This window comes from Lithobates pipiens, unplaced genomic scaffold, assembly GCF_037356315.1.
Source record: "Lithobates pipiens isolate NorthernLeopardFrog02 unplaced genomic scaffold, aLitPip1_a1.2 Scaffold_30, whole genome shotgun sequence".
NCBI lineage: Eukaryota > Metazoa > Chordata > Amphibia > Anura > Ranidae > Lithobates > Lithobates pipiens.
In genome coordinates, this window is record NW_027507791.1 from 76,800,483 (window position 1) to 76,813,589 (window position 13,107).

Sequence of the window (13,107 nt, forward strand, 5' to 3'; positions counted from 1 at the left end):
GCACTGTTTAATTTACATTGCCCCTTCTATTTCTGTATATGGATAACACTGTAATTTCATAAAAAAAAACTCATCTACAGTACTGAAGAAATGACATTTTGCTACAAAGTATTATATTGAGTGTACAGCTTGTATAACAGTGTAAATTTGCTGTCCCCTCAAAATAACTTAACACACAGCCATTAATGTCTAAACTGCTGGCAACAAAAGTGAGTATTTTGTGTGACCACCATTATTTTCGCGAACTGCCTTAACCCTCTTGGGCTTCGAGTTCCCCACTGGTGCTGGAGTCCTCTTCCACTCCTCCATGACGACATTGCGGAGATGGTCCTTCCGTTTGAGGATGTCCCACAGATGCTCAATAGGGTTTAGGTCTGGAGACATGCTTGGCAAGTCAATCGCCTTTACCCTCAGCTTCTTTAACAAGGCAGTGGTCGTCTTGGAGGTGTGTTTGGGGTCGTTATGTTGGAATACTGCCCTGTGGCCCAGTCTCTAAAGGTACAGTACATGTCACAGTACATATTGGCATTCATGGTTTCCTCAATGAACTGTACCTTCCAGCAGCACTCATGCAGCCCAAGACCATGACACTCCCACCACCATGCTTGACCGTAAGCAAGACACACTTGTCTTTGTACTCCCCACCCACTTGCAGCCACACATGCTTGAGACCATCTGAACTAAATAAGTTTATCTTGATCTCATCAGACCACAGGACATGGTTCCAGTAATCCATGTCCTTAGTCTGCTTGTCTTCAGCAAACTGCAGGCTTTCTTCTGCATTATCTATAGAAGAGGCTTCCTTCGCGGATGACAGCTATGCAGGCCAATTTGATGCAGTTTGTGGTGTATGGTCTGAGCACTGACAGGCTGACCCAACCCCCCCTTTCAACCTCTGCAGCAATGCTGGCAGCATTTATATGTCTATTTCCCAAAGACAACCTCTGGATATGACACTGACCATGGTGAGGCCTGTCCTGTTAAACCGCTGTATGGTCTTGGCCACTATGCTGCAGCTCAGTTTCAGGGTCTTGGCAATCTTATAGTCTAGGCCAGTGATGGCGAACCTTGACACTCCAGATGTTTTGGAACTACATTTCCCATGATGCTCCACTACACTGCAGAGTGCATGAGCATCATGGGAAATGTAGTTCCAAAACATCTGGGGTGCCAAGGTTCGCCATCACTGGTCTAGGCCATCTTTATGTAGAGCAACAATAAATTTTTTTTATTTTTTTTTTCCAGATCATCAGTTTTTTTCCATGAGGTGCCATGTTGCAGTTCCTGTGACCAATATGCGAGAGTGAGAGCGATAACACCAACTTTAACACACCTGCTTCCCATTCACACCTGAGACCTTGTAACACTAACTGGTCATATGACATTGGGGAGGGAAAATGGCTAATTGGGCCCAATTTGAACATTTTCACTTAGAGGTGTACTCACTTTTGTTGCCAGCGGTTTAGACATTAATGGTTGTGTGTTGTTGTTTTGAAGGGACAGCAAATTTACACGGTTATACAAGCTATATACTCACTATTTTACAATGTAGCAAAGTGCAATTTCTTCAGTGTTGTCACATGAAAAGATATAATAAAATATTTATAAAGATGTGAGGGGTGTACTCACTTTTGTGAGATACTGTATGTACCTTTTTTACCTGAGTAAAAGTAAAAAAAATTAATAAACTATTTTAAAGAGATAGTGAATTGCTGCAATAAATCAAAAAAAAAAAAACCAGTAAGACAATTGCAGAATGTGCTAGTATGCATCACATACTAGCACATTATGAAATACTTGCCTTAGAACAAAGCCCTTCCAACGGCACTGAGAGCGCCGACATCTTTCCTCAGCCTTCCTTCCGGTTTGCGGGCTCTGGTGCTGTGAGTGGCCGGAGCCGTGAAGACATCAGTGCGTGGGAGCCTTCGGTTCCAACAAGAAGCTCTAAAGGTCATGCATAAAGTCAGAAAGTCAGCGGCTGAATCTAGGGTTAATATCTCCTAAGCGGTGCACATTTAGGCGCTATTAATTTTACGTCCAGGTAGGGCTTATTATAGGCTCATCTGTAGGTAAAACTAACAAAATGTGCTTTACTACCACTTTAAATCATCATACAAATATATATTTAAAATTCAATCTTTATTATTTTGCGGAAATAACATGGTGTGGACAAATTTCTGCCTGTCACATCCCTCCAGCCTGTGTCTTGGCAAAGGGGGGAGGTGACGCCTCCATTAATCTACAAGTAATATCCTGCCCCCATTGTGTTTAGCTGGTTAGTGGGCATAAAGGTGGAGGCGGGAATGGGCTGTCATTTACCACTGTGTATACACCCACATGTGTGACTCTATAGTCATATGGGTTGCTCATATGTGATGGGAAGGAAATGCTCAGCATAGAAGCGCATTGAAAACTGAGCATGTGCAGAGTTGCCGCCACAGCTGCCAAATCCCTAGCTGAATTGAGAACTTGAATGAAAGCAGCAGAATCAATCAAGTTTTTTGCAGAATACAGAAAATGAATCTCGTAGTGGCTGAGTGATTATGAACCGCATGTAATACACCATTTATTGATAGTTTTTTTTATGATGTGGGCTTATGCCGCATACACACCACCGCTTTTTCCGTCAGAATAAACTCTGATGGTCTTTCCAATGGAGTTCCGCTGAAACGGACTTGCCTACACACGATCACACCAAAGTCCGTTCATTTAGAACGTGATGATGTACGACGGGACTAGAAAAAGGAAGTTCAATAGCCAGTAGCCAATAGCTGCCCTTGCGTCTTTTTGGTCCGTTGGATTGAAAGATTTAAAACGTTCTATTTCTAGGTTCGTCAGAATTTTTGAAAAAAAGGTCAGATGAAGCCCCCACACGATCGGAATATCCGATGAAATTATTCCGCTGGACCCTTTCTGCCGGAAAGTCCAGTCGTGCGTACGCAGCATTAATGACACTTTAAGGCGCAACAGCTTTACCTACACTCTTGTCCTCTGCCTTTTCCCACATTTTCTTTTTATTAATTAAACAGATCAACCTTTTTTTTTTCTTTTTTTTTGCAATTCAAGACTTGTGGACAGTCTTGAATGATGCCAGGAATAGGCTCAGGTAGTGATGTTAGCTGCGGTTTAATGCATAATTCTTTTGTGAGTCCAGACTGACATTGTGCGCCTGCAGGGATGGTCTGGGCTAACGCAGTGCCCACCAACATTCAAACCAGAAGACCATAAACGGAGTTGGACTGAGTACGAGAGTCTGGGGTGGACAGCAAGAAGCAGGCGAGTGTTGCAGTAGAAGCTGCATTTAATATAAGCACCCAGGGAATGTTTGTAACTTAAAAAAAATTGAAGTTTACTGTAACAGCAGGGGCTGCAGGCTGCTGCAATTACAGATGGATTCCAGTTATAGATTTTGTACAAATCGTGTGATATGGGGAAAGTTTAGCTCAGTGGTAGAGCGCACAGTCTGAACTGTGGTGTAAGGGCTTTCTAGCCCAATTTTATTAAAAGTGAGAGCAAAATTCAAGCGAAGATTCCTTTCAGGGTTTTCCTACAATTGCCAACAGAAAATACTAAGTCACCTGACTTCTCTTGTCTTCAGCAGCACTGGTGCTTTCTTTACCTTTGGTCTCTTTGACCTGTTTCACCCAACTCCTCTTGACTCACTGAGCTGGAACAGATGCAGCACCCCTGCTACACGGGCCCACACCCTGGCTTCTCGGTTTGGGGTCTCCAGGCACCCTGGGTTCTCAAACACTTTCTAAGACTTATGCCCTGTAAACACGGCCGGGCATTCCGGTGTCAAAATCCGTCTGATTTTTTTTCCGACGGATTTTGGCCAAAACTTGTCTTGCATACACATGGTCGCACTCAGTTGTCGAAAAATCCGATTGTTCAGAACGAGGTAACATAGGACACATACAACGGGACTATAAAGAGGCCAGTAGTGAGTAGCTTTCATCTCATAATTTTATTCTGAGCATGCGTGGCACTTTGTCTGTCGGAATTGTCTACACAGGATCGGATTTTAAACAATCAGATTTTGTTGTCTGAAAATTTTAGATCCTGCTCTCAAACTTTGTGTGTCGGAAATTCCGACGGAAAAAGTCCAATGGAGCCCACACACGATCGGATTTTACGACAACACAATCCGATCGCACATTTTCTGTCGGAAAGTCAGACCACGTGTACAGGGCATTAGACTTCCTCCAATCCCCTGGATTCACTAGTTCCTCAGCTTTCATAGTCTCCCCAGACTCGTGCTGCTGTACCAACTATCCCAGTCCTGTGGGCAAGGTGCATCCCCCCTCCCAACATGGGGTGCAGTTTCTTAACAGGAACTTATGTTTATCCTGGCTGGTGCACACAGATCTCTGTTGACAGGGCTCTGTCTCCAAACGGGAGCCTTAAAGCGAAGTTCCATCCAAAAATTGAACTTTCGCTGATCAGATTCCTCCCTCTGGTGTCGCATTTGGCACCTTTGGGGGGGGGGGGGGAGCAGATACCTGTATAATCTGAGGGTTTGCTCCCACTCCCGGGCATAGATCACTGCAGGCTCCGTGGTGATCTATGCCATTTCTGGCTCCTCCTCCGCCCCTTGCTGTATTCTGGGAGACACACAGGTCCCATAAGACAGCAGGGACCAGTGAGGGTGTGACTCGTGCATGCGCAGTAGGAAACCAGGCTGTGTTCCTGATTCCCTTACTGAAGATGGCAGTGCCTCCACGTGAGAGCCGAGGGACAGATCAGGTTCAGGTGAGAACATCATGGGTGCCCTGGACAGGTAAGTGTCCATATTTTAAAATTCAGCAGCTGCAGTATTTGTAGCTGCTGACTTAAAAAAAAAAAAAAAAAAAAAAAATTCTGCGGAACTCTGCTTTAAGCTATGATCAGGCCTGGGTTTAACAAGCATGCACATCTGCATATGTACACAACTTGCAGGTCTCCAGGAAGACCTGGACTCGGGATTGGAGGCTCTGTCCCACCCAAGGCATTTTGAATCCTTCAAGATCCAGGACCTGATCCGGAAATACAAAACTCAGAGAATTCTCTGAAAACCATTTTCTCCACTCACAAACAAAACTCTGGCGCTTTGCTTTCTGCCTTAGTGTGAATCCTGTGTGTCTTTTTCCTAAACATAAATATCGACAGGGCCTAGCCTGTCAGAATAGTTTATGACCAATGTAACTTTGTATATATAATAACTGGCTGATGCCCTTGGAAGTTGGAAATCACTGAAGTAGGCACCACTATTCCAGTGATCTCCATGTGCTTCTAGGTTCAGTGCTGAGCGTATGTCCTGCTGCATTCTGAACACAGGAGGTCAGTCATTCGGCACAGGCACCATTCATCATTGCAAAGCATTCTCTTGAGTGGACCTGTTGGAGATTGTGCTATCACCGCCCCACCTCTCCATCTCTTCCATTCGGAGAACACTTTTGCATTCATTCAGAAACTGGAACACATTCTCTGAATGGCGCCTGTGCCAAGCAGACATTCTTCTGTATTCACAAGCAGCAGGGCGGCCGTTCAACATGGGACCCGGAAGCTAGTGGAGATCAAGCTGGATCAATGTAACTATAAATAAAATATCCATTAGACATGTGCATTCGTTTTCGTCTGAATGCATTTTTGTCCGAATTTCAGGTATTTTTGTTATCGTTTTGACAAATATATAATATAATGAGAGTCCGAAAAACGACAGATCCAACATAAATGCTTTATTTTCATTTTGACACAGTTCGATACAGATAGGAGATTCAACGTGACTAACAATAACAATCTGTGTTTATTTAACTTGTATCATAACAGTCCATTTATTCACACAACATGAGGCAACATGACTTCCAGCACGACTTTGGGAGGCAACTTGGACACGACTTGGGTGTGAATCACAGCGTGACTTACAACACGACTTTAATGTAAATAATAAAAAAAAAAGGCATGGGATCCCCTTCAAGAGCATACCAGACCCTTCGGGTCTCGTATGGAAAAAATGGCGTGGGGGTCCCCCTCATAATCCATACCAAACCCTTATCTGAGCACGCAACCTGGCAGGCCGCAGGAAAAGAGGGGGGGACGAGAGAGCGCCCCCCCCAACCGTACTAGGCCACATGCCCTCAACATTGGGAGAGTGTTTTGAGGTAGCCCCTCAAAGCACCTTGTCCACATGTTGAGGACAAGGGCCTCACAGCGTTCATGATGGTCGGACTTTGGTGTGATCGTGTGTAGACAAGACAGTTTCAGCGGAATTCCGTTGGAACGCTGTCAGAAAAATCCTTCAGAGTTTATTCCGATGAGAAAACCAGTCGTGTGTACAGGGCATTAGAGACTACAAAAGACTTGAGACTGGGTCGGAGGTTCATGTTCCAGCAGGACAACTACCCTAAACATACAGCCAGTGCTACAATGGAATGGTTTAGATCAAAGTATATTCATGTGTTAGAATTGTCCAGTCAAAGTCCAGACCGATTGAAAATCGTTTATCATTTTCCTTCCACCTCACAATTATGTGTCACGTTGTGTTGGTCTATCACATAAATTCCCAATAAAATACATTTACATTTTTGGTTGTAACATGACAAAATGTGGAAAATTTCAAGGGGTATGAATACTTTAAGACACTGTATGTCTAGCATTAGATCTCCATGGAGGTATCTTTCCTTATCAGGGTTTTCTGTAAATGTCATGTTTTCTTTAATTCATTGACCTTGAATCAGACGCTGTACTGCCGTATTGTTGTTGAAGAGTGTTATTTGTGTTGTTAATATAGATATTTCCATGGTTTGTCATTGTGAATTGTTCTGTTCAATAAACCTGTTGTCCTATCTAAACATTTTTTTTCTTCTCCACCCTCTGCATGTTCTGGAGTTTCTAAAGAAATGTTTTTATTGTTTTCATGTGGATACAGGTGAATCAGTTCCTGTATACATATATTTGTCACGTGGTGTAGGGAACGTTTGGCCTTTAGTGATTTTTTATTTATTTATTTATTTTTTAAACTCACCCGGATGAAGTTTTTTATATTTCTATTTCTGATGTACAGTTTTGTTGCTTCTCCCGCTGCTCCTTTTTCCATCACAGCCAGTGGAACTAATCATCACTGTTTATGGGTATGAAGGAGCAGGTTCCCTCCTCTCCTATAATGGTTCTTCGACCTAGCAGCTAATCACTAGGCCTGAGCACTGTCACAGGAATTAGCCACGTTCAGCCCGGACCATTTTCCTGCCTTAAGACCAGACCACTTTTTGCAATTCGGCACTGCGTCACTTTAACAATTGCGCGGTCATGTGACTTGGCTCCCAAACAAAATTGACGCCCTTTTTTCCCCACAAATAGAGCTTTCTTTTGGTGGTATTTTACCACCCCTGCGGTTTTTATTTTTTGCGCTATAAACAAAAAAATGAGCGACAATTTTGAAAAAAATGTATTTTTTTACTCTTTGCTATAATAATAATCTCCCAAAAATATATAAAAAAAAAACATTTTTTTCCCTCAGTTTAGGCCGATACGTATTCTTCTACATATTTTTGGTAAAAAAAAAAAAAATCGCAATAAGCGATTGATTGGTTTGCGCAAAATTTATAGCGTTTACAAAATAGGGGATAGTTTTATGGCATTTTTGTTAATAATTTTTTTTTTTAACTACTAATGGCAGCGATCAGTGATTTTTATTGTGACTGCAACATTATGGCGGACACACAGACATTTTTGACACATTTTTGGGACCATTGTCATTTATACAGCAATCGGTGTATACAAATGCACTGATTCCTGTGTAAATGACACTGGCAGTGAAGGGGTTAACCAGGGGGTGGCAGTGTAGGGGTTAAGTGTGTCCTAGGGGCGTGTTACTAACTGTGGGGGGGGGGGGTGTGGCTGTGTGTTAGTGAACACTAATCTCTGCTCCAATCACAGGGAGCAGAGATCGGTGTCACTCGTTGCTAGGCAGAACGGGGAGATGCTGTTTACTTCCCCATCTCCCCATTCAGCCTCCCCGTGAGATGTTCGTGGGTATCCCCACGGCGATCGAGTCCGCGGGACCCGCAGCCGGACTCATGGGGGTCTTACCGGCATGCACGGCGGTGCACAAGCGATGGCACGGCGTCAATTTCAAATGGACGTACCTGTACGCCAATTTGCCTGCCCGTGCCATTCTGCCGACTTACATCGTTGTGCGCCGGTCGGGAAGTGGTTAACATTGACTAATTTTCAGGGTGGATTTGATTTAAATCGCTAGTAAAATAGCTTGATTTAAATCTGAATTTTTAAAGAGCAACTGTCATCTCTGACCCGCTGGTGACTCGCCGACATTTCCATTCACTTTAATGAGACGGCTGGTGATGCGGCAGTGACACATGGTGAGGGGCGTGGCGGCAGCAGGTGAGTGGATGCCCGCTAATGGACGCTGCCATGATGGAGCTGAAATGACAGGTGCTCTTTAACTACTTCAATACAGGGCATTTTCATGCCCTTCCTGCCCAGGCCAATTTTCAGCTTACACACACACACACACACACACACACACAGAGAACTTTCTTTAGAATTTCTTCCTCGGTTTAGGCAGATATATATTCTATAAATGTTTGTTAAAAAAAATCACAGTATATTGGTTTGCGCAAAAGTTATAGTGCCTACAAAATGGGGGATAGATTTATGGCTATATATATATATATATATATATATATATATATATATATATATATATATATATATACATATATATATATATATATAATTTTTTTTTTTTTTTTTTTTTTTTTTTTTACTAGTTATGACCGCGATCTGCGATTGTTATTATGACTGTGATAATACAGACACTTTTGACGCTTTTTTTGTGACCATTGACAATTATACTCAGATCAGTGCTATAAATATGCACCGATTACTGTATAAATGTCACTGGCAGGGAAGGGGTTAACACCAGGGACGATAAAGGGGTTAACTGTTACCTAGGGAGTGATACTGACTTGGGGAGGTGACCGATTGGTGTCTCTATATGCAAGGAACACACAATCTGTCCTTCCTAACAGGACGTGGATCTGTGTGTTTACATACGTATTGTATGCATTGGTTTTATGATGGTGTTCATTTAAATATATATTTACTTTTGTGCACCAATAAAGTCCCATATCTCCCAATTTATTATTTGTTGTATAGCATATAAGGGATGTTGGTGCCATACTTAATGAAATCATTAATGCTGGGCTCTGACCGCATATTTTTTCTATACTTCACAATACATTATTGTGATGGTCGTTGGGAAGAATGCTCCCTACACTTGTGGTAATTGGGAATAATTAACCCCTTGCAGATAAAAAGATCATTGGTGTTAAAGGGAACTTATCTGGGCAGAAATTTCTTGTTGCCCCTAGCAACCTCTAACAGAACCCTAGGGTTACATGGAATCCTGATTGATAAACCTTGGCCTACAGGGTTTATAAGCAGGGCTGTGCCAAAAGGTAGGCAAAAGTGGCGGCCATATTGGACATTTCATGGGGCCTGGCAAGGGCAGGGCGTATGTTGCTAAGATGGGTTCAGTAATCATTGGGAAGGGGGGTCCTTTTTCACCTTTTTGGTTACTAAAAAACTTTGTCCGGACTCCACCGTTAAAATGAATGAACATTTGCTTTGGTGGAAATAAAGAATCACCAGCATTTGGTCCTAACGCTACTTATGACATGGGAAACCGTAGAGTTCAGGTTCGTATTGCAGGTGCTTCGGCAGCGGTGCCCATTCATTTCAATGGGCAGAGGTGGTGGAGGAGCGGTGTACACCACTCCAAAGGTGCTGCTTGCAGGACTTTTTTTTAACATACTGCCAGCGCATCGCCTCAGTGTGAAAGCACTCGGGCTTCCACACAGAATGCAGGGGAGCCATTTTGCAGGCACTTTACAGGCGCTATTTTTAGCCCAAAAGCGCCTGAAAAAAGGTGTCTGTTAGATTTTATGAGATGGGGCGGGGGGGAGAATGAAAATCGGCCTAACATATCGGCCCAAAAAAATCGGCATTATATATCGGCCATTGGCCACCACGATTTCTAAATATTGGCATCGACCAGAAAAAAACCCATATCGGCCAACCTCTAGTAGTAAGATCTTCATCTGTTCTTACCAAAAATGGCTCAATTCAAGGACCATGGTGCTTCAAAGCCACAGTGCTAACCTTTTGGGTACCTTGTTGCCTAGCCAGCCACATAAGTACAGGCAATAAACCGAACTACAGAGATATGCTTGGTAATTTTTTCCTCACTGTAGGGAAAAGCAGTGATGTGGTGGTAACTGGTTGATTGTTTGAAATGGATGGAGAAGATTAACCTGACAGCAAAGGCAGACCCCTCAGAGGTTGTTTGCTAATCGTATTGTGGCATTTTCTGGAAACACTTTAACCTTTGACTTGTGTCCTCGGGGCAAGACTTCCTGACAGTGATCTAGCTGATCACACTCAGTCTAGCCCATTGTTGTGTCTGCTGTTCTTCCCTGCAGCTCGCATAGATGCCGGCTCTTCACTCTCTACTCTTTTTCAAATGTAGATTAAATGGAAGAATCCTAGATTTTTTTTATTTCTGTAGCATTTAGTGACACTTTGTTTGGCATTGTTATCAGATACAGCTGATTGTTTGTCCCGATATAAGGAGCACACACTATAGCAGTCAAACCGCAGTCCATTTATACCAATGTATGTCTTCTCCATCTATTGCTAATCTGCAGCAGTTGAAAAGTGAGCAACTCTAATCAGCTGTCCCTTGACCTCTATTGGGTTCTTGTTAAAGTAGATGCAAATGCGAAATGAAGGACTACTGGGTAAGCCGAAGATCGCGGCGATATGCCGTGAGTGTCGGCTCCCGTGCGCATGCGCGGGAATGATGTCATCGCTGCTCCGGCGAATCACGGTGCCGGAGCAGCGAGACCCACCAAGAAGATGGACGCTCGGAACTACAGGGGACAGCGGTGACTTCGCTGGCTCCTTTGTCAGGTAAGTGACACATAATGGACTACTAAGCGATGCATAGTAGTCCATTATGCTTTACCTTTGCAGGGAATCAAAGAGGAAGTAAACCCATTAGGGTTTACTTCCTCTTTAACACAAGATTTTTTTTTTTTTTGAACAGTATAGTTTAATTTTTCATAGCCGTATTACAGATCCAACAGGAATAAACATACAAAACAGCAATGTAGGACCTCTTCTACAAAGACAGCCATTAGAAAGACAAAGGCACTGTATGACTGAGGTATATGCAGGTAATTCCTTCTCATAGACCGATTATCTCATGGTACCAAGATGAAGAAGGGGCCGGGCACGTCTCTAGACTAGACAGTATACATCTCATAGGAATGTCTAGGAACAGGGGACCACCAACAGTTGAGAGGACCAAGAAGAAGCATAACTAATCTAAGTGGAACACAAGAATTTTTTAGCGATATATGATTGTAAACTTTCTCTCTCATTAGAGTTCCCCCAATATATCTGTCACCTTTTTTGAAAATGGGTATCTGTAGCCTGGTGTGTGAGCTTTGTGAATTATGCCTACTGGCTGTCTGAGTGACCATGTTTAAGACCAATGCGGAAATCATGTGGAATGACCTTATCACTGTTCTTCTTTTATAGGAAAGAGACAGATCCACAATTTAGGGGTACAGCTGCAACTCAACAAGCACTGTCTGGACACTGCCTTCAATTTCTTCAAAATGGCCGTCAGCAAGCACCTTACTCGTGGTAGGAAGATGACACATGTTATAGCTGCTTGTCTTTACTTGGTGTGTAGGACAGAAGGAACTCCACGTATCCTTTCGTAAGACAATCATTCAGACACAGTGTTCAGGTTCATTGCATCCGGCTTTTCTGTGAGTGTGATAAAAATAGATGTTGTTTATGTCTAAAAGAGTCTTCCTTCTTGTGGGTTGCGTCTTTGTTACTCATCAGAGTAAAGACCGTTTAATCCAACCTGTAACACCACTAGTTGCACCTGTTATGAGTGCAATATTTTTAAAATGTATTTATTTTTTCTTGTTACACTGGAAATGAGATGATTGCAGTTACAGCGATGTAGGAGGCAGCTATTTTAATTCTGCTGTGTTTAAACTGCTGCGAGAAATCTTATTTATCTCATGAAAAACTGTACCACAAGGGGCTGAGCCAGCTTTTTCAATCAGGATGCCTTCTGGGTTCTTCAAGGGTGTCTTGGCAAAATGCTTGAAAATTGCCTCAAATTGCAGAAAAATTGGCAGCAAGCCAGCAGATGGATCAAGCCTGACTTTTTTGGTACATAAACACAGGTTTTAATTATGAAGCATTACAACCTTGGGCGCTTTGTGGGCCACCTGCTGGCATTCTAACAACCAGTGATGTCATAGGTTGATGAGGCATTTTGTCCCTCTCTGTCAGCACTGGGGTCATGTTGGCTGAATAAGGGAGAGAAACTGAGGAAGAAGTACTTTATTCATCCCAAAGGGACATTTTTAAAAAATCAGTTAATCCATGAAGAACAAAGCAGAAAGCAAAAATTGGTAGCAATGTGAAAAGGCGTAATTGCTTTGTAAAAATAAATTTCCTCCTAAGGCCTATTGCATATTGCTACTTAAAAACACAGTTAGTTTAGGCCCCTTTCACCCGGGCACCTCCGCTATGCAGAATCCGCTTGCTCAGCGGGGGATCTCTCTGTTGATCCCCACTGAGCAGGCTGATGTCGGTCCCCGCTATGCAGAGAGCACACGGATGAGGACACAGCCCCACTCTCCTCTGAGGCAATTGGATGGAAACAGACTGCCTGTCTGTGTGTATCAGATCTGTCGGACTGATGGAAAATAGGACCACCATCAGTCTGTTTTTGCCAGACAAAATCGGATCGGATGGCAGTGTGTTGCTGACATCCGCCACTCCATAGAGGACAATGCAGTGTCTGATTAGGTCCGCCTGAAAAGCTGACAGGTGGACCTGATTAGACAATCTGTGTGAAAGGGGTCTTAGGCATACAGGCATTTTTTTTTTTTTTTTTTTTTTCTACTTATGTCAACGCAGACAATAATTTTCAATGTGCCTATATATACACATGTACATAAACATGCATTATATAGATCAGTAAAAAAAAAAATACAGAAATATGCGCTGCCA

General features: G+C 43.0%; 1 protein-coding gene across 1 annotated transcript in view; it reads left to right on the forward strand.

The window, feature by feature from the left end:
• Positions 1–13,107, forward strand: part of BRF1 (BRF1 general transcription factor IIIB subunit) — a 623,639-nt gene that overhangs the window by 84,891 nt on the left and 525,641 nt on the right. The window contains exon 3 of the mRNA XM_077464483.1: positions 11,605–11,778. Within this exon, the coding sequence (XP_077320609.1) occupies positions 11,605–11,778 (174 nt within the window). The remainder of the gene's footprint in view (positions 1–11,604; positions 11,779–13,107) is intronic.